This window comes from Heteronotia binoei, chromosome 6 (assembly GCF_032191835.1).
Source record: "Heteronotia binoei isolate CCM8104 ecotype False Entrance Well chromosome 6, APGP_CSIRO_Hbin_v1, whole genome shotgun sequence".
Taxonomy (NCBI): Eukaryota; Metazoa; Chordata; class Lepidosauria; order Squamata; family Gekkonidae; genus Heteronotia; species Heteronotia binoei.
The window spans coordinates 8059937-8080543 of record NC_083228.1 but is presented as its reverse complement, the minus strand read 5'-3'; the positions used below and the strand labels follow the sequence as shown (position 1 = coordinate 8080543).

The following is a 20607-nucleotide window of genomic DNA, read 5'->3' as shown; positions in this document are numbered from 1 at the left end:
GACTTGCCTCCCTCGATGGGAAAAACAGTGATCTGGGTTGTTGTGGACACTTTTTCTAAGCAGGCTCATTTCGTACCTTGCAAGCAACTCCCCATGGCCAAGCAGCTAGCTCAGTTGTTTATCCAGCACATCTTTCGGCTACACGCTTTCCCCGCTAAGGTGGTCTCCGACCGCGGGTCACAATCCGTTGCCAAATTTTGGTCGTATCTCTGTGAACTGGCCAGAATGGAGCAAGGGCTCAGCTCCGCCTACCACCCACAGACGGACGGACAGATGGAACGCACCAACGCAGCACTTGAGCAGTTCTTATGTTGCTATACGTCTTTCCAGCAGGACAACAGGGTGTCACTGCTGCCCTTTGAAGAGTATGCCTATAACAACAATGTGCATAGCGTCACCAAAGTGAGCCCCTTCCAAGCGGTATATGGATATGAAAGCAAGCCGTTCCCTGAAATCGCCCCCCCCCCCTCGTCAGCCCCCATGGACTTTACTGAATGGTGGCAAGGGATAACAGGGGGTTGGGCAGTTATTAGCAAACCGCGGGTTACAATCCGCTGCCAAATTTTGGTCGTATCTCTGTGAACTGGCCGAATGGAGCAAAGGCTCAGCTCCGCCTACCACCCACAGACGGACGGACAGATGGAACGCACCAACGTGGCACTTGAGCAGTTCTTACGTTGCTATACGTCCTTCCAGCAGGACAATAGGGTGTCACTGTTGCCCTTTGAAGAGTATGCCTATAACAACAATGTGCATAGCGTCACCAAAGTGAGCCCCTTCCAAGTGGTATATGGATATGAAAGCAAGCTGTTCCCTGAAATCGCCCCCCCCCTCGTCAGCCCCCATGGACTTTACCGAATGGTGGCAAGGGATAGCAGGGGGTTGGGCAGTTATTAGCAAACAACTCCAGAGGGCGCAAGAAGCCTACAAAACCCAATATGATAAAAAACACTCTGAACTTTGGGACTTAGCGGTGGGAGACAAGATGTACATTTCGACCAAGCACATACTCAATGCACAGAACTGTAAAAAGTTGGGGATGAAATATTTGGGACCTTTTCCAATCAAAAGGATTATAAATAAGGTAACTGTTGAACTGGAACTGCCAAAAAATCTTAATCATGTCCACCCTTGTTTCCACGCCAGCTACTTGAAGAAGGACCCTGGACCCTCGACTTGGCACCCCCAGATGAAACCACCACCCCCGACTCTGCTTCGTGGTCAGATTCATCATGAAGTGCAGGGAATTCTCGATGCCAAGATCAAACACGGTGAACTGTTCCATCTCATAAAATGGACTCATTTCCCATTAAGTCAAGCTGAATGGGTCAGCTCCAAAGATATCAATTGTAAAGATTTAATTAAAGACTTTACAACAAACATCCTAATAAACTCAGGGGAAGGGGGCCTTAGGGGGGGCAGAATGTCACGAGTCACTCCATTTTGTTCCTCTTGTCATATGTATTCAATTATACAGTGCTATGCTTGTGCTTGCTATGCCTTTGATATAACTGTTACTTGCTGCTTAACTGGAGGGAGGATGGCATGTCTGGGAACTGGCTAGTTGCTATGCAACCAAGGTCAAAGAGCTGGAGGAGATGCGAACCATGAACTGATAGTAGGCACCTGTGTTGATGAGAGCTTAGTAGAAACCCAGCTTTTGCTTGGCATGCTTTGACTTGAATTATAATGGTCAGGGCAAAGGTATATAAGTCGGCGGGACTGACAGAGAGGTCAGTTCTGACAACGCGTGTGTATGCCTATGAAGCTGGAATAAAGATCTTGAACTCTAATTGTCTTTTCCTTGACTCTGGGTCTGACAGAAGAAACAGCTTTAGAAAGGGATTAGATCGATGCAGCATCCGGCATCTAATCCTTCTTTGAAGAGCACTCTGGAGGGAAGAGGCTTCTCCCCCCTTCTTTCCGGAACTGGAAGTGAGGTGGATCGAATCGTCCTCCAGTGCGCTCTTCAAAGAAGGATCATATGCTGGCTGCATTGAAGCCGGTAGAGGCCAGCCTCAGCGTGCTCCTCTGATCACTTGCTGGGGGAGGCAGACGGGACCCAAGGGAAGGGCGTTGTGGGGGAGAGGCAGGCAAACTAGGCATTTGTCATGGGCATCAGGAGGGGGGAGCTCAATTCAGCACCCCCTCCCGGCACCCTAGACAACTGCCTAGTTTGCCTAGTGGGCGAGCCTGCCCTGGATAGATCCATGGAGGAGGTCTGTCAGTGACTGGGGGGGAACCTCCAAATTCAGAGGCACTAAGCCTCTAGATCCCAGAGCCAGGAGGCAACATCAGGGGAAGGCCTCAGACTCCATGCCCTCTCCTTGGCCCCCCAGAGGAACTGGCTGGTCATGGTGTGAGATGGAAGGCTGGACTAGTTGGACCACAGCAGGGCTCTTCTTATATTCTTAAGGCTGTCTCTTGCCTTGAAAACCCCATGAAGTTGATTGGATGTGCCTTGAATGCAAAAACAAAACAGTGACAGCTTCGCTGTTGGGAGCACAGAGGTGGACTCTGGAAATGACTTCTGAGAGCTTATTAGTGTGCTCAAATAGAAACCCTGGCAAATGTACTTTCCAGGAGGCTGCCCAAATGGTTTTCAGGATCACTAAACTGCAAAGAAGAAGAAAGAAGAAGAAGAAGGATGATGATGATGATATTGGATTTATATCCTGCCCTCCACTCTGAATTTCAGAGTCTCAGAGTGGCTCACAATCTCCTTTACCTTCCTCCCCCACAACAGACACCCTTTGAGGTGGATGCGGCTGAGAGAGCTCTCCCCAGACAGCTTTTAAGAACAACTCTTGCGAGAGCTATGGCTGACCCAAGGCCATTCCAGCAGCTGCAAGTGGAGGAGTGGGGAGTCAGGCCCGGTTCTCCCAGATAAAAGTCCACACACTTAACCACTACACCAGACTGGCTCTCAAGAGCCCTGCTGGATCAGACTTATCTAACCTGGATCAGAGTCGGCAACCCTCATGGCATATCAGATCAGGGAGGGGCAGCAGACCAGTGATGGAGCCTTGGTGTTGCATGCAAGGTGCCCAGGTTCTTTCCCAGAGGAAGAAAGTGTACAGAAGTAACAGCATGCCCATGACAGACACACACTACGCTTGTTCCTTCTCTACTTGAAAGCGGCAGCGCCAACGTTGCAAATGAAGCACGTTGAATTTTTATGTTTCATTTTAGGACTTGGAACACATCAAGCCAACGGATGATTGCCTGACAGGCAAAGCGCCAGAGAACCGGGAGAAGAACAGATACCGCGATATCCTGCCATGTAAGTACAATCAACAGCGAATGCTGCCACTCTGGGATCAATGGGAAAGATGCACAGATTGACTAGGATGAAAATCCTGGGTGAGAAGTTGATGATAGTTGGAATGTCCCAATTAATTATATTTTTGAGATGGGCAAATCCAAAGCATTTTCTCTGATCAAAAAACGTGTCCTAGAAATGATTATAGTGGTCTGACCCCCAGGCCCGGTGTGTGGGGTTCCCCCCCTAAAAGGTTTTGTGCATAGTGTGATGACGTCACAGTGACATAGAATCATAGAGTTGGAAGGTACCCCCAGGGTCGGATCAGATCCCTCAGAGTCAAAAGAGTGGCAGAGGCTCAGGGCCCACACGCCGGGCCTGCTGACCGTATCTTTTGGTCTTTCTTTTCCAAGATCTTTGCCTCCCCATATGTACTGTCTTCCCATCCCATGTTTTTGTAGAGCTTTTTTGTTTGCAAGATTGAATATTATTCCAACAATGGTTTTTAGGGAAGATTTTTTTGACTAGGCCTTAATAGGGTAGATACATCCTTCCATGCCCTGTTTGAATACAGTTGTCAAGAGTCACTCCATCTTGTTCCTCTTGTCATGTGTATTCAATTGTACAATGCTATGCTGCGCTTGCTATGCCTTTGATATAACTGTAACTTGTTGCTTATCTGGAAGGAGGATGGAATGTCTGGGAATTGGCTAGTTGCTAGGTAACCAAGGTCAAAGAGCTGGAGGAGATGTGAACCATGAACTGATAGTGGGCACCTGTGGTGATGAGAGCTTAGCAAAAACCCCGCACAAAACCCCCGCTTTTGCTTGCCGCGCTTTGGCTTGAGTTATAACGGTCAGGCCAAAGGTTTATAAGTTGGGGGAACTGACAGAGAGGTCAGTTCCAACAACATGTGTGTATGCCCATGAAGCTGGAATAAAGATCTTGAACGCCAACTGTCTTTTCCTTGACTCTGGTTCCCCTCCCCGCCCCGAGTATATAAGGGATCACTATGTAGCCCTGTGGCACAGAGTGGTAAAACTGCAGTACTGCAGTCCTCAGCTTCACTCACGACCTGAGTTCGATCCCAGTGGAAGCTGGGTTTTCAGGTAGCCAGCTCAGGTTGACTCAGCCTTCCATCCTTCTGAGGTCGGTCAAATGAGTACCCAGCTTACTGGGGGGGGGGAGTGAAATGACTGGGGAAGGCAATGGCAAACCACCCCGTAAAAAGTCTGCTGTGAAAATGTTGTGAAAGCAATGTCACCCCAGAGTCGAAAACACAGGGGACTACCTTTACCTTTTTTTACATTAAGCCTTTAATCAACCGACCGTCTCCCTACACTCCAGAAACCCTGGCTTTTTCGTTCAATGAAAAGGATCCTGTTTACTCTAGCAATTTCAAAATTTGTCTCAGCTTTATTAGCCCTTGCATTAAAAAAAAGAAGCAGCAGCAAGTATCTTCTGTGATCAGTGAGCTTCTAAGGGTATAAACAGTACCAGCCCTAGACCATCTGACACCCAGGGCTGGCTCGCCCACTAGGCAAACTAGGTGGTTGCCTAGGGCGCCAGAAGGGGGCGCCAAATTGGGCTCCCCCCCCTCGGTACCCAAGAGAACAGCCTAAATTTGCCTCTCCCCCTCCACTGCCACTGCCACCACCAGCCCCCTCCCTTCCCTTCCTCCGCGCTCCGCCCACCCACCTTCCTTTCAGGGAAGCTCGCCACGATGAGGCGGTGCCCTACCAGCTTCGAGGCAGTGGCCATCTGCGTTTTTTGAAGAGAGCACTGGAAGAGGCTTCGTTCCCCCCTCACTTCCGGTTCCGGAAAGGAGGGGGGAGAATCCTCCTCCAGAATTCAAAAATCATGCAGATGCCGGCTGCCTCAAAGACATTAGGGCCCAGCCTCATCGTGCTTCTCAGAGGGAAGCGGCACTGCGAAGGGAGAGCGGGAGGAGGAGGTGGCCTGGGACGCTATGCACCCTAGGACCGGCACTGCTGGCACCCCAGGCAAGGCTAACTTCTGGCGCCCCCCTCCCTCACTGATAACATCACTGAGTTCCCATGGGGGCGCCCAATTCAGCGCCCCCAGAAGGCTGGCGCCATAGGCAGTTACCTAGTTTGCCTAGTGGCAGGGCCGGCCCTGGGTATAACGGGAAAGATGCTGCAAGAGTCTGAAGATGAAACTAGCACATGCCTGGCTTAGTTTGAGCTGGGATTAAATCTCCCAGTCCTGGGTGTTAGCGCTCACTTCCAGACAGCGGTTAGATCAGAACACGGCTCACATTGTGGCAGCGCTTATGGAGAGTTGACAAGTGGCGCTTCTTACATATTTACTGATGCCAAAATTGGGGTGGAATTCTAGCAGGAGCTCCTTTGCATATCAGGCCACACACCCCTGATGTAGCCAATCCTCCGTCAGCTTACAAAAAAGAGCCTTGTAAGCTCTTGGAGGATTGGCTACATCAGGGGTGTGTGGCCTGATATGCAAAGGAGCTCCTGCTAGAATTCTACCCCAAGTCAAAATGGGGACCATCACTCTATACGCAGGACACAGGACTCGAATCCTCAGCAGCTCGGGGTTTGCCCAAGGAAGGAACGTCAGCCCAGGAAACAGTGCAACATTCCTGTGACTGAAGAGGTCCAGACAAATTGTGTCATGCTCTAGGTGGGCAGCTGTGTTAATTTGAAGCAACAGAACAAAATCTGAGTCCAGGGACACCTTTAAGACTAACGAAGTTTTATTCAAGGCATGAGCTTTCATGTTGCGTGTGGCAAGCATCGATATTTCGAAATAATCAAGCTTTTGTTTTGAATAAAAGACTTGTTTTATTGAAACGCTATGACTTGCTCCAAAGACAGATACATTGGAAGTAATACTGAATACACAGTTGCATAGCGTCTTATGGGCTAGTTCAAAAGGCAGGGTTACAGATAACTTCAAAAGAATAACATAAAGATGCAAATGGGGATGAAGATTCAAAGGCTACTTCCTACTATCTCTTTATGACTAAGGAATGTTCACATCTCCCTTTCTCACACATTTCTTGCTACCTGATAAGACATGGCTGTGTGAATCTGGGGGAGAGGCACTTTACACTGTTTAATATAAGGTTACCCTACACATCCTGAGAAGAGAAGGTTTTATTAGGCACCCACAGGGGGGAAGGAAAAGCAAGGAGTGAGGGGGGGGAGGGGAGGGGAGAAGAGAGGTATGGATAAACCAGCACTTAGAAATAGCATGCTTGACAGCGTGCCTACTTCTTCACGCAAGCACTTGAAAGCTGATGCCTTGAATAAAACTTTGTTGGTTTTGAAGGGGCCCCCAAACTCCAACTTTGTTCTGCTGCTTCAGACTAACAAAGGTACCCGCCAGAATCAGGGCTTTAAAAATCATTTTAAGACAATTTTCCTGAAGGTTTTACTTCTTGTGGGTTATTATAGCACCTGGCTATTGTTTGGATTTAAAAAAAAACTAATTCATATAGAGTTATATGTTCTTTATATTTTATTACTACATTTTGCTGTGATGGTCTCAAGTGACGGGTGTTCAGAAAGGCAAGTTCTAAAAGTGAACAATAATAACAAAAATGTGGGGGATCATTAGCTTAGGATCTACCTGTGTGTGAAAAATTGTCACAGACTGGAAAAAAACGGCAGCAACATCTGGGGCAGGGGTGTCAAACATGTGGCCCAGGGGCCGAATCAGGCCCCCAGAGGGCTCCTATCAGGCCCCCGAGCAACTGGCTGTCATCTGCTTCCTTCTCCCTCTCTCTTGCTTCCTTCTGCATCACAGCTTGCTTTGCCAGGCTTGATCAGTCACACAGAAGCTACAGAGTAAAGCCTCTGTCTTCTTCATTGGCTGAGGCTCCTCCCTCTGAGGAGGGATAGGTTGCTTCAAAGGAAGCTCTGGCTCTTTCCTTCCCCAGGAGGAGGAAAAGCCTCAGCCAGTAGAAGGAAGAGAGGCTTGGCTCTTCTACATCAGTAGCTCTGCTGTGCAATTGAGGGAGCCTGGATTACACGGGAGAGATACAAAGAAAGCACCTTTAAGACAAACAAGTGCTAATGTTTTAAGCATGTTTTACTTCTAAGTTTTAAAAAAAATCTTTGTGTGCGTCAGTGTCCTTTATAAGTTTATATCTCTGCTATCTGGCATTATATTTTACAACACACATGGCTTGGCCCAGCCCAGTCTCATTTATGTCAGTTCCGGCCCTCATAACAAATGACTTTGATACCCCTGGTCTAGGGCCTTCTCTCTCTCTTTCTCTCGTTCTAGACGACGAGACACGAGTTCCCATCGGGGAGCTGAAGGGGTACATCAACGCGAGCTATATCCATGCGCAAGTGGGCAAAGAGGAGCTCTTCTACATCAGCACCCAGGCCCCTCTGCCATGCACCATGAACGACTTCTGGCAAATGGTTTGGGAAAACCACGCCAACGTGATCGCCATGATTACAAGGGAAATGGAACGTGGTACATCCAAATGCCACCGGTACTGGCCTGAGCCGCCCGACATCTCTCTGGATTTGCTGAAGTTTCATCTGCGGCTGGATAACTATCAGATCCTAGATTGTTTTGTCATTCGAATAATAGAAATTACAAACAAAAGGGTAAGGCACTCAGCCTTCACACGGTATGATCTGGATACAAACTGAGACCTGTGACTAGGTAGTGGTGGAGGAATAGAATCACAGGGAAGAAGAAGACTGCAGAGTTATACCCCACCCTTCTCTCTGAATCAGAGACTCAGAGCGGCTTACAATCTCCTACATCTTCTTCCCCCACAACAGACATCCTGAGGTGGGTGGGGCTGAGAGGGCTCTCACAGCAGCTGCCCTTTCAAGGACAACTCCTATGAGAGCTATGGCTGACCCAAGGCCATTCCAGCAGCTGTAAGTGGAAGGGTCCTCCGGGGTCATTTAGTCCAACTCCTTGCACAATGCAGGAACTTCACAAGTACCTCCCCTCTATACAAGTGTGTGATAACAAGTGTTGTCAAATCAGAACCAACTCATAGCAACCCCTTAGGGTTTTTAAGGCAATAGACCAAACAGAGGTGATTTGCCATTATCTACCTGTGCGTAGTGACCCTGGACTTCCTTAGCTGTCTTCTCCCATCTAAGCAGGGCCTTTTTTGAAGCAAGAACTCCTTTGCCTTTTAGGCCACACACCCCTGATGGAGCCAATCCTCCAAGAGCTTACAGGGCTCTTAGTACAGGGCCTACTGGAAGCTCCAGGAAGATCAGCTACATCAAGGGCGTGTGGCCTAAAAGGCAAAGGAGTTCCTGCTACAAAAAAAGCCGTGCACCTAAGTATTAACCGTGGGTGATCCTGGTTAATGTCCAATTCTGATGAGATCGGGCTAGCCTGGATGGCCCAGGCTAGCCCGAGTGGCAGCACCCTTAGGCTCCCTTGATGATCTCTCACCCAACTACCACCCAGGACTGACTTTGCTTCGATTTGGAGATCTTCTGGTGAGATTGGGCCAGCCTGAGCTATCCCGTCGAGGGTGGGTATGTGTGGAGTTGAACAGAAATCCTGTTTTATCTGATGACAGTTCCAGATGTAAGCAATGCTCCCTCTAAGCTGTGCAGTCTTTACTTTTTTTTTTCACAAGCAATTTTTATTAATTAATAGAGGGGGAAATAGGATAATACAGTAAGCAAAAATCGAATATACATGGTGAACGACCAAACAAACAGAATTGCAATTTACAACTCGATTCAAACGAACAATAATTACTACTGTTAAGGGAGGGATTATAATTGAGCCACAGCTATCGCTTATGAAAGTTAAATACTCTTGTATACAGAACGTTTGTTGATGGAGTTGACATATTTGGGATCGGCCTCTGTTTTCTCCTTTTTCGCGAAAAAGGTCTGGGCGGCTTTCACTGGGTCGTTAACATCCAAGTCTGCATCGATCTTGTCCGTTGTTACGTAGTCTCATATTCTATCGTAGCAATCTATACTTAGTCCTTGGGGAGTTTTCCAATATTGAGCAATTATGGACTTGGCAGCGGTTGTAAGAGTAATAAGCAGTGATCTTTTTGAGGAGGAAGCTGTGACTGAACTCCAGTCGTTAAGAAGTACAATATTCACCTGCAGGGGAACTACAAGCTGTGCAGTCTTGTGAGCAAAAATTCTTCTTCATGAGCTAGTGGCATTCAATGCTCCCTCTAAGCTGTGGAGTCTTGCGAGTAAAAATTCTACTTTGTGAGGTCCTGGCATTAAAGTTGTGAGCGACTGCATCAGTTAGGTTGTTCTGGGACCATTTTTCCTCAGCTAAGACAAAAATGTGGGATCTGGAGGCTAAAAAACTGTGAGCTAGCTCACACTAACTCAGCTTAGAGGGAACACTGGTGGCATTAAAGTTGTGAGCTATTGCTTAACTTAGTTTGCTCTGGGGCCATCTCTTCTGAGCTAAGACAAAAATGGGTGAGCCAGAGACTAAAAAACTATGAGCTAGCTCACACTAACTCAGCTTAGAGGGAACACCGGATGTAACTGACCTCGTCTGCAAATATCCTTATAAATTGGTCACAGCAGCTCAGGGCTAGGGTAAACCCCGCTCCTCCACCCCCCCATTGTTATTTTTGTGTGAGCTTTGCATGCGCGTGTTGATGACATCACAATGACATCACTGTCACCCCCCCAACTTTGCCAAGGCCTTCTGAACCTCGAGAGACCCTGGCAAAGTCCAGAAGGGCGGTGGGGGCGCGCTTAGAGCATGCTCACTACCACGCCCCCCCTCCAACTTTGCCAAAGCATCCCAAGCCCCGGGAGACCTCGGCAAAGTCAGAACGGCAGTGGCGTGGGGGACAGGGTATGCCTCATGGTGCCCCTAGGCCACATGGCGCCCTAAGCAGCCGCCTACTTGGCCTACTGCCACGCGCCAGCCTTCCCCCCATTCTGTTTTAGTTTTCCAGTTGCCTTTGCCAGCACCGACAGCTCTAGTCCCTGCGCACTTTTGGATCTGTGTCTCTTTGAATCTTTGCAGACGCAGGAGAAGCGCCTGGTGCGGCACCTCCAGTTCACCTCCTGGCCTGACCACGGCACTCCCCGGTCGTCAGAGCACCTCATCATGTTCATCCGCTTCATGCGGAAATCCCAGAAGACGGGCCCCATCGTCGCCCACTGCAGCGCTGGGATCGGCAGGAGCGGGGTGCTGCTCTGCGTCGACATCGTCCTGACCCACATCAGAAACGATATGCCTGTAAGCTGAGCTGGAAGACATCCCTTTGGCTTGGGGTTGCCAATCCCCAGGTGGGGGCGGGGGATCCCCCAGTTTGGAGGGTCATCAGAAAGCAGGGGAGGGAGGGAGGGAAATGTCTGCTGGGCACTCCATTATTCCCTATGGAGACCGATTCCCACAGGGCATAATGGAGAATTGATCCATGGATATCTGGGGCTCGGGGTGGGGCTGTTTTTGAGTTAGAGGCACCAAATTTGCAGCATCGTATCTGGTGCCTCTCCTCAAAACACCTGCAAAGTTTCAAAAAGACTGGACCAATTCTATGAGCCCCCAGAGAAGGTGCCCCTAATCTTCATTGTTTCCAGTGGAGGGAAAGCATCTAAAAGGTGTGCGGTCCCTTTAAATGTGATGGCCAGAACTCCCTTTGGAGTTCACTCATGCTTGTCACAACCTTTTTCCTGGCTCCACCCCCAAAGTCCCCAGATATTTCTTGAATTGGACCTGGCTAGCCTAATTTTGCAGCAAGAAACAATCCTCAGGTTTTCTGCAGGCAGCAGTTAAGTCAGATCCCAAGTTTAGATTGTCTTCATTTCTGCTCCACTTAACCTCATTCTCCTTTCCTCCATTTATCCTCCTGACGACAGCACTCTGAGGTAGGTGAGGCTGAGAGTGTGTGACTGGCCCAAGGTGAGCTTCCAGGACAGTGTGGGGAATCCAACCTGGTTCTCCCAGATCTTATTGCCAGACTCTAACCACTACACCACACTGGGTCTCAAAAGTTGTGACAAAGTCATTTGGAATATGAACCTCTAACCTTATAACACTCTCCTTAAACATGGAGGGAACCATTACCATCTCTTGAGTTCTTCTCTGGATCAGATTGTCCATATAAGCCAGAGCAGGCCTTTTTTTTGTAGCAGGAACTCCTTTGCATATTAGACCACACCCACCTGGTATAGCTAATCCTCCAAGAGCTTACAGGGCTTTTCTTACAGGGCCTACTGTAAGCTCTTGAAGGATTGGCTACATCAGGGGTGTGTGGTCTAAAACGCAAAGGAGTTCCTGCTACAAGAAAAGCCCTGCCTCTACCTCTCCTCTCCACACCACCCCCCCAGGTCAGTTGAATCAGAAGGCCAAGAAAAGTACATCTCCATCAGCAGTGGTAGGAAGTCACATTGGGACAGTCTGGGAAGAGCAATTGGCTGAGAACTCTTCTCTGTTTAAAGAGGACAGTGACTAGTATCCTCCCTCCCTTCAGAAAGGTCAGGGTTGTGGCTTGTCTCCCCCCAAGCTTTCTAAGGGGGGGGGGGGGCGGGGATACTAGCCATCAGGGGTGTGCCAATTTTGGGTGCCTGGTTTGGAAATGGTGTGAGGGCAACCCTCCTACCGTCAATCAGAACAATTTGTCTTTCCGCCAGTTCTTCCTGAACGACTGTAAATCAGAAATTACCTGTGCTGTTGCAAAAATGTTGGCCACCATTCTCCAACACAGCTCAGGCTATGCTGGATTTTATATCTAACCTAAGTTCAATCCTGACTTATCATGTCTATCCAAATCTTTTTTCTGTATTTTACGCTATGCCATTAAAGGTCTGAAACGAGTGTGAGGGAGGGGACAAACTTTCCTTCAAGTTCATGCGTCTGCTTTAATCTTATTCATCCTCACTCAAATGCCATAAAATGACAGCGTAGAGCACCACCAAGCCCTTGGCTGGGTCTCAGGTGCACATTTCGCAGGGGCCGCGGCAGGCCCAGTGGTGGAGTCTCTGCTTTGCATGCAGAAGCTCTCCAGCTCAGTCCCCTGCATCTCTCCGGTCCAAGAGGCTAAGCAGCAGGTGATGGGAAAGACCTCATCCTGGAGACCCTGGAGGGCTGATGCCAGATCTGAGTCGACAGTGCTGATCTCGAGGTACCCAGGGGCTGGTCTGATTCAGTAGAAGGCAACCCTATAAGATCATAGAGTTGGAAGGGACCCCCAGGGTCATCTAGTCCGACCCCCTGCGTAATGCAGGAAACTCACAAACACCTCCCCCTACGTTCTGCTGGACATATTCTCCTAAGGCACCTAATGTCCATAGTAAAGATCTGCTGGTGCCAGAATAGCTTCTTTCTCGGTCCCCGGGAGATCATAGAATCATGGAGTTGGAAGGGACCCCCAGGGTCATCTAATCCAACCCCCTGCACAATGCAGGAAACTCACAAACACCTCCCCCTAAATCCACAGTATTTTCATTGCTGTCAGATGGCCATCTAGCCTCTGTTTAAAAACCTCCAGGGAAGGAGAGCCCACCACCTCCCGAGGAACCCTGTTCCACTGAGGAACCGCTCTTAACAGTCATAGAATTTGAAGAGTCATCTAGTCCAACCCCCTGCTCTAGCAGTCATGAAGTTCTTCCTAATGTTGAGCCGGAAACTCTTTTGATTTAATTTCAATCCGTTGGTTCTGGTCCTACCTTCTGGGGCCACAGAAAACAATTCCACACCGTCCTCTATAGGACAGTACCTGAAGACACTGATCCTCATGTGTGTTCAGCTCCTTAGAAGACGACAACTGCAGATTTATACCCCGCCCTTCTCTCTGAATCAGAGACTCAGAGCAGCTTACAATCTCCTATATCTCCTCCCCCCCACAACAGACACCATGTGGGGTGGGTGCGGCTGAGAGGGCTCTCACAGCAGATGCCCTTTCAGGGACAACTCCTGCGATAGCTATGGCTGACCCAAGGCCATTCCAGCAGCTACAAATGGAGGAGCAGGGAATCAAACCCGGTTCTCCCAGATAAGAGTCTGTTGCAGTGCGGCGGTGGTGGGGAGGTGGGGGCGTTGGGCAGGGAGCTTGCCCAGGGCGCCACACGTCCTAGAGCTGGCGCTGCTTACAGAGCAGTCAAAAAGTCAGCAGCATGACCAGAAGGGGGAAGTGCTGGGATCAGGCTGCAAACAAAGAACTTTTCTCCTCTCCTTTCAGTTTGACATCAAGAAGATAGTGAGAGATTTGAGACTTCAGCGCTTTGGCATGATTCAAACCAAGGTAAGGACTCCGGGCTGGCTCCCTTCGTGCACCAACCGAGTGGAGCTAACTGCTTGTTTGTGCAAGAGCTACACGCATGGAGCTGATTTCATTTCAGGCCTGGGAAGGGCAAGCGGGTGACTCAACAGCTTTTCACGTCACTCTGAGTCCAGGTGGCAAAAACCTGGCTTATAAACAAGGACTCGGTGCTGCTGGGTCAGGATCTCCCTGGGAGCCTTTTTCATACAACAAGGCCGCCCCTCCCTGGAACCTGCAAAGGGGTGATAGAAGGATGGCGCCCTTTGCAGTGGTGCACCTGACGTATTTGACACCCGGAGTGGATGATTTTGTAAGATCCCCCCCCCCCCCAAAAAAAAAAAGATATAGCATTGGGAAAAGTGCAGAAAAGAGCACCTAGAATGATTAAAGGTTTGGAACACTTTCCCTATGAAGAAAGGTTAAAACGCTTGGGGCTCTTTAGCTTGGAGAAACATCGACTGCAGGGTGGCTTGATAGAGGTTGACAAGATTATGCATGGGATGGAGAAGGCAGAGAGAGAAGTACTTTTCTCCCTTTCTCACAATACAAGAACTCGTGGGAATTCGATGAAATTGCTGAGCAGTCAGGTTAAAACGGATAAAAGGAAGTACTTCTTCACCCAAAGGGTGATTAACATGTGGAATTCACTGCCACAGGAAGTGGTGGCGGCTACAAGCATAGACAGCTTCAAGAGGGGATTGGATAAAAATATGGAGCAGAGGTCCATAAGTGGCTATTTGCCACAGGGTATTGATGGAACTCTGTCTGGGGCAGTGATGCTCTGCATTCTGGGTGCTTGGGGGGCACAGTGGGAGGGCTTCTAGTGTCCTGGCCCCACTGATGGACCTCCTGATGGCACCTGGGTTTATTAGCCACTGTGTGACACAAGAGTGTTGGACTGGAGGGGCCATTGACCAGATCCAACATGGCTTCTTTTAGCAAGCAATAGCACACCTTTATTGGCATAACCAGCTTCTCTTATGTTCTTATGTTTATGTTCTTATGATCCCCACCCACCCCCCTCCTGCCACCCTAGGAAGCCCATGAGCAGAGAGAAGCTTGTCTTTATTTGTGTCACGCTATTGCAGCGCCCGCCTCAAGGCCTCACTGGATCTCTATATTTTCGTCTCTTCGGGGTATTTTACTTGTTCTGTTGATGGGACCACAGCAGCTTTGTTTTGCGTCTTTCACAGTTACACAGTTCACCTTTCACTCACTCTCCACCTCTAGCCAAGGTCTGGCCTCTTGGGATTGATGTGTCTAGTCTCACCCCTCGACTGGAGTCTCTCCTCTCAGCCCTTCTTGGTGTCTCAGACCCACATCCACTCCCTCAACCTCCTCACTAGACCTTTAGAGTAGTTTCCTGGTGTCTGTGACCGTTCCGGTCTTAACTGACTCACACACACACAGCCCTCTTGGCTGGTTTTGTCGAGCTGGCAGTCTCTGGAAGACTTCCCCGTCTCCGTCTCCAGCTCCTTCACAGGATCAGCTGCCCTCTCAGCCCTTCTGGCCGGCACTAACTGACCCTCTCCGTCTCTGTCAGGTCCCCACTGACAGACTTCTCTGACAGGCCTCCACTCTGTCAGAGCCCAACAGACTGAACTCCTGCCTCAGCAGTTTCTCTCCTTCACTACTTTCCCTCCCTGGGAGCTCTCAGCACTTTGCCCCCACCCTCAGGTCACCTGACGCAGCCCCGTGCGTCTTCAGTTTATGCTTAACCCATTGCTTTCCGTCACACACGCACACAAATGCTGCAAAAAAGAGTTGTCTGAACAATCCCATCGAAGACTGGAGAGGGGGAGGGTCTTCAAAGCATCCATGGCCGGGGTTTGCATCGCAAGAAGGTGGGGGGAGGGGGAGGAACTTTTGGGGACTCTCCCTTCCCTGTCTCATTCCTCATGCCAGAGATTCCAGGCACTACCCTAGAGCCAGCCGCACCTGGTGTCAATAGTCCCACATTGCCTTCTGCTAGGCCTCCCCCTCCCCCCCCCACCCGCAATCTTGGGATCTGATTAGCCGCATGGCTAAGAGTCACAGGGGGGCCGTAGGAGGGGGCAAAACAAAAAAAAGAGCCCCCACTCAAAAAATGGGAGGGACCCACAACAATCTGACTCCCCCCCCCCCTATTTAAACACCCTACTGGGTGTTTAATAAGGTTGCCAATCCGGGGGGGCAGGGGATCCCCCGGTTTGGAGGCCCTCCCCCCACTTCAGGGTCATCAGAAAGTGGGGGGAGGGGGGGAGAAATGTCTGCTGGGCAGTCCAGTATTCCTTATGGATATCGATTCCCATAGGGTACAGTGGAGAATTGATCAGTGGGTATCTGGGGTTCTACAGGGGCTGTGTTTTGAGATAGATGCACCAAATGTGCAGCATAGCATCCAGTGTCTCTCCCCAAAACATCCTCCAAGTTTCAAAAAGATTGGACCAGGGGGGTCCACTTCTATGAGCCCCAAAAGAAGGTGCCCTTTTCCTTCATTATTTCCAATGGAGGGAAAGCATTTAAAAGGTGTGCGGCCCTTTCACTGTGATGGCCAGAACTCCCTTTGGAGTTCAGTGATGCTTGCCTCAACCTTGCTCCTGGCTCCACCCCCAAATCTCCTGGCTCCACCCCCAAAGTCCCCAGATATTTCTTGAATTGAACTTGGCAATCCTAGTGTTTAAATGGTGGGAGGAGCTGCGGGGCTGCTTTTGAGAGAGGCAGCAAAGGCAAGGGATCTAATTCTGCCCCCCCCCCCATTAAACACCTGTCGAGTGTTTAAATGGATATGGGGAGTCGCGGGCTGCTTTTGCCGCCTCTCCGCAATGGCTTCAGGACTCCATCGGCACCCTTTGTATTCTCTGAAATTCAACCCGCTCTTCTTCACGTGCAGGAGCAGTACATGTTTTGCTACGAACTGGCGCTCCAAGTCCTGAAGACCCTCCACAACATGAATACCCAGCTGCTGTAAGGAAGGCGCTGCTGCCCCGTCTCCCTCGCACTCGCCTCGTTCTTTGCGGTTCCTTCCATCACGATGCCCCGAAGGCAACCAAAGGTGCTGGGTGAATAGAATTGGGTGCATAGAAGTGTTTGGAAAAACGTGGCGTCCTGAAGCATCCGCTACAAAGAGGAGGCACGCCAAGGATGGACGTGTGGCTGAGAACAGGCTATGAAATACACACGCTTGTCTCTGAACTCTGTTCTGCTTGTATGTGTCATGGTCTTATTGATGCCTCGCAATTCTCTGGGGCTAATGGCTGGGAGGGGATTTCCTTTGGGGTGAGACATTCCAGGTTCACTGCCTCTTCCTTCCGGGCCTCTCACAATGGCAGTTGGTGAGCCTACATACCTGCTTTGGTTCCCATGGCAAATTCCTCCAGAAAAGGCGTAGCTCATTCCCATCTCTTAGCTGAAGACTATGGCCAGCCTTAGTCGCCGGCAGGGGTGGAATTCTAGCAGGAGCTCCTTTGCATATTAGGCCACACACCCCTGATGTAGCCAGTCCTCTCAAGAGCTTACAGGGCTCTTTTTGTAAGCTCTTGGAGGATTGGCTACATCAGGGGTGTGTGGCCTAATATTTCTTGCCTTGAAAACCACATCAGGAATTGCCATCAGGGGTTGAATTCTAGCAGGAGCTCCTCTGCATATTAGGCCTACCCCTGATGTAGCCAGTCCTCCAAGAGCTTACAAAAAAGAGCCTTGTAAGCTCCAGGAGGATTGGCTACATCAGGGGCTATGGCAAAGGAGTTCCTGCTACAAAAAAAGCCTTGGCATTAAAGTTGTGAGCTGCCACATAAATTATTGTGCTCTGGGGTTATCCTTCCTGAGCTAAGACAAAAATGTGTGAGCTGGAGGCTAAAAATCTGTGAGCTCACGCTAACTCAGCTTAGAGGGAACCCTGCTTGCAAGCTCTTGGAGGTTGGACTGCATCAGGAAGGTATGGCCTAATATGCAAAGGAGCTCCTGCTAGAATTCCACCCCTGGTAATACGCATTATGGTTGGAATGTTGGCTATTGACAGAGTATTCCCAAATTTACCATTGATGCCTCAAGTCTAGGTACCAGCAGCAAGAAAATAGACTTTGTGCCACTCTTCCTACATTGGAGACGGTGTGTTCTTTCCAGTGTGGCAAATGATCTCAGGAGGCGGGAAACTGTCTCAGGCCAGAATTCGGTGGTCCTGTCATCCCTTAGGATCTCTTAACCGGGCTCACCTCTGCATTTCTCTCTCTGTACGATGGCATACCTTAACTGTTACGTGACTGGGAATCAACTGGAGATCATAAGGAACTGCAAAAGAGAATTTTCTGTCTTGTAACCCACGGGCATCACGCCAAGCAGAATCAGCAGACCAGAGACTTGATGTATCATTTCTTCCAAGAATCGTTCCCCTGATGAGAAGAGATGCAGCATGGTGAGTGTGGTGTGGGAAGGGTGAAGTACCCTTTCCTGAATCTCTCCTGCGAGATCTTGCTTCTGCGTTCCTGTTATTTTGGCAATTGCAGCCACAAGAACATGCATTTGCCAAGATAATTTTTTGCCAGGGCTTTTTTGGGTAGAGAAAGCCCATTTTGGGTAGAGAAAGCTCATTAGGCCACACTCCCTGACACCAAGCCAGATAAAACTCCATTCCTGTGCGATCCTGCTAAAAAAAAAAAAAGCCCTGTTTTTTGCCATAAATAGCTCCCCCCGCCCCCCAGCCTGAGATAAGTATTCTGGAAGCAGACTGTCCAGAGCAAAACAGAGATCCTCCTTTCAGGCCAAGAAGCACGCAGCTTTCGTGGCCTGCGCTCCTCCAGTGATACACTTGCTAGGATAGATACTTAGCCTGCAACACCACCTGGCAGAACGTTAAGGCAAGAACAAAATAACTTTGGTGTCATTGAGGAAAACGGGGAGATGGGCAGGGCGCAGCCGACGCCCCGCAAGGCAGCTGAAGGCTCCCTGTGACCAAGTTGAGCAGCTTCTTCTGGGCCTGACTTTGGTTTCTGCTGCGCTGATTGGTGCTGAACGAGCACCAGTCGGTGCAGTTTCTGCAGGAACGAGAGCAGGATCAAGCCTTACGGGTCACATGAACTGAAGCAGCATCTTCCACAGAGCGATCGAAGCCTCCCAATTGTGAAATGATTTTCTTTCTTTATGGCGCACCTAAGATTTTTACGCTCTGTCGTTGCACACCGTCACTAACCACAGCGGCATGTAGCACTTCCTACCTCTCCTCTCTCCAAATTGTATACCGACTGAATGCAATGTATGAAATGGCACACGCATAAAATTCTTTGTACTAAACTGATTCACAATAGCGTCTGAATGTAATCGTCCGCCCGGCTTTGTCCATATATTAAAGATTGTTCCAAGACTGCTAAAACTGATCCTGTTTGGTTGACAGTTCTTGTTGACAAAAATAAGATTCACGTTGCTGCAGTTTTTAAAAGATGGTGTTTTCTTTCCAGTTATCAACGAAGTTAATGTGTGCAGTCTTTGAACTATATACAGTCCAAACCCCATAGATTTTACTTACGTCCTGCTCTGAAGGAGAGGGACAGTTGGTGAGCTGTTCAGATGCACTGGCAAATATTCAGATGCCTCTAATTTATACAATGCACTGGTTTTCTGGCAGGGTTGGTTTGTTAGTTTTAATTTGTAGTCCGTCCTATCCCGCGGGCAGGCTCAGGGTGGATTTCAACCAATGGCAGCTTTGGACTCTATGGCGTTATATACCACTGAGGTTCCCAAACCCCACCCTCTCCAGACTCCACCCCCAAAATCGCCAGGAATTTCTGGCAACCCTAGGTAGCCTTTTGGGTCAATGACACCTATAGGATTGGTGGGGGGGGGGGTTTATATCATGGACTGACCCTTCCAAGTGACAATCTGAATCTAAAGGTGTTTGAAAATCTGTTCATTTCCAAATATTCTAATTCCCTGTGAAGTTCCTTAATAAGATGTCTGTTGACACAGATTCATAGAACGTGAGTTTGCTGCTGCTTCTCTAATCGGGGCTAAAAGGCACACGTACAAAAACCCTTTAAGGAACAGAAAGTAAGGGATGAGAAATGAGGACTGAATCTAATTGCTCAGGGGCATCATCGAACTCCTTTGTTATGAGGGCCGGATCTGACATAAATGAGACCTTGTCGGGCCAGGCCAGGCTGTGTTGGGCCGGGCCATGTGTGTACCTCTTTAAGATCAGCTTGGAGAGAGATGAACTACAGACAAACACAGCTAAAAAATTTTTTTAAACAACCTTAAAATAAAACATGCTTAAAACATTGGTCTTAAAGGTGCTTTCTTTGTATTTCTCCCGTGGGATCCAGGGAACTGGATAAAGGAAGCTCTGGCTCTTTCCCTCCTTCCCCAGAGGACTGGGAGGGGAAGGAGCTTCAGCCAATGGAGACAATTGAGGTTTTGCTCTGTAGCTCCTGTGTGATTGAGCAAGCCTTGCAAATCAAGTTGAGATGCAGACGGAAGCAAGAGAGAGAAAGAAGGAAGCAGACAAGAGCCAGTTGCTTGGGGGCCTGATAAGAGCCCTTCAGGGGCCTGATTCAGCCCCCCGGCCGCATGTTTGACACCCCTGCTCTAGGAGTCTAAGCTTGTTCTCTGAATTCCAAGCCTTTAAAAAAAAGCCGTCACGGAGAGACGTCTTCTCCCATATATCTCCATGAGGAAAGAGCTAAATACTTTTTTAAAAAAATGAAAGGAGGATTTTCAGAGAACCTGCCTTAACCTATCATTGCAACATTTACAGTGTTATACTATTTTAGGGACTTTTAAAAAATATGGTTGGCGGGAGAGGGAATGATTTAATGACAATGACTGTCCAGTCATTGAAAAGTGGGCTGGAGTTGGGCGGGACAAAGAAAACCGATAGAAACATTACACAGGAGGGGAAAAGCCTCCAAATTGACTTCCAGAAAAGCACCCAAATGAAAGTGGTCCTCGAAAGAGGGGGGGGGGGGAGGGGAACTGGTGGAAAAACAAGAACAAAAAGTGAAAATGAGAGGCACAAAAATGCACAGAGAAATTGGGAATAAACTATAGCATTTTGGGGCCACAACTGCCCCCCTCCAAAAAAAACCCATATGGAAAAGCCCAAGTTTTCCAGGTGCCTATGTGGTCTAAGCGATGG

The 20607-nt window shown here is 49.1% G+C and overlaps 1 protein-coding gene across 1 annotated transcript; it reads left to right on the top strand.

Annotated features, from left to right (window-relative positions):
- The first annotated feature begins 591 nt into the window (after positions 1 to 591).
- On the top strand, positions 592 to 16449 carry PTPN20 (protein tyrosine phosphatase non-receptor type 20). The gene is made up of 6 exons (XM_060240976.1): positions 592 to 768; positions 3193 to 3283; positions 7535 to 7869; positions 10259 to 10474; positions 13419 to 13481; positions 16372 to 16449. The coding sequence occupies exons 1-6, from the start codon at positions 592 to 594 to the stop codon at positions 16447 to 16449; spliced, it is 960 nt and encodes a 319-aa protein (XP_060096959.1).
- The last annotated feature ends 4158 nt before the right edge of the window (positions 16450 to 20607 follow it).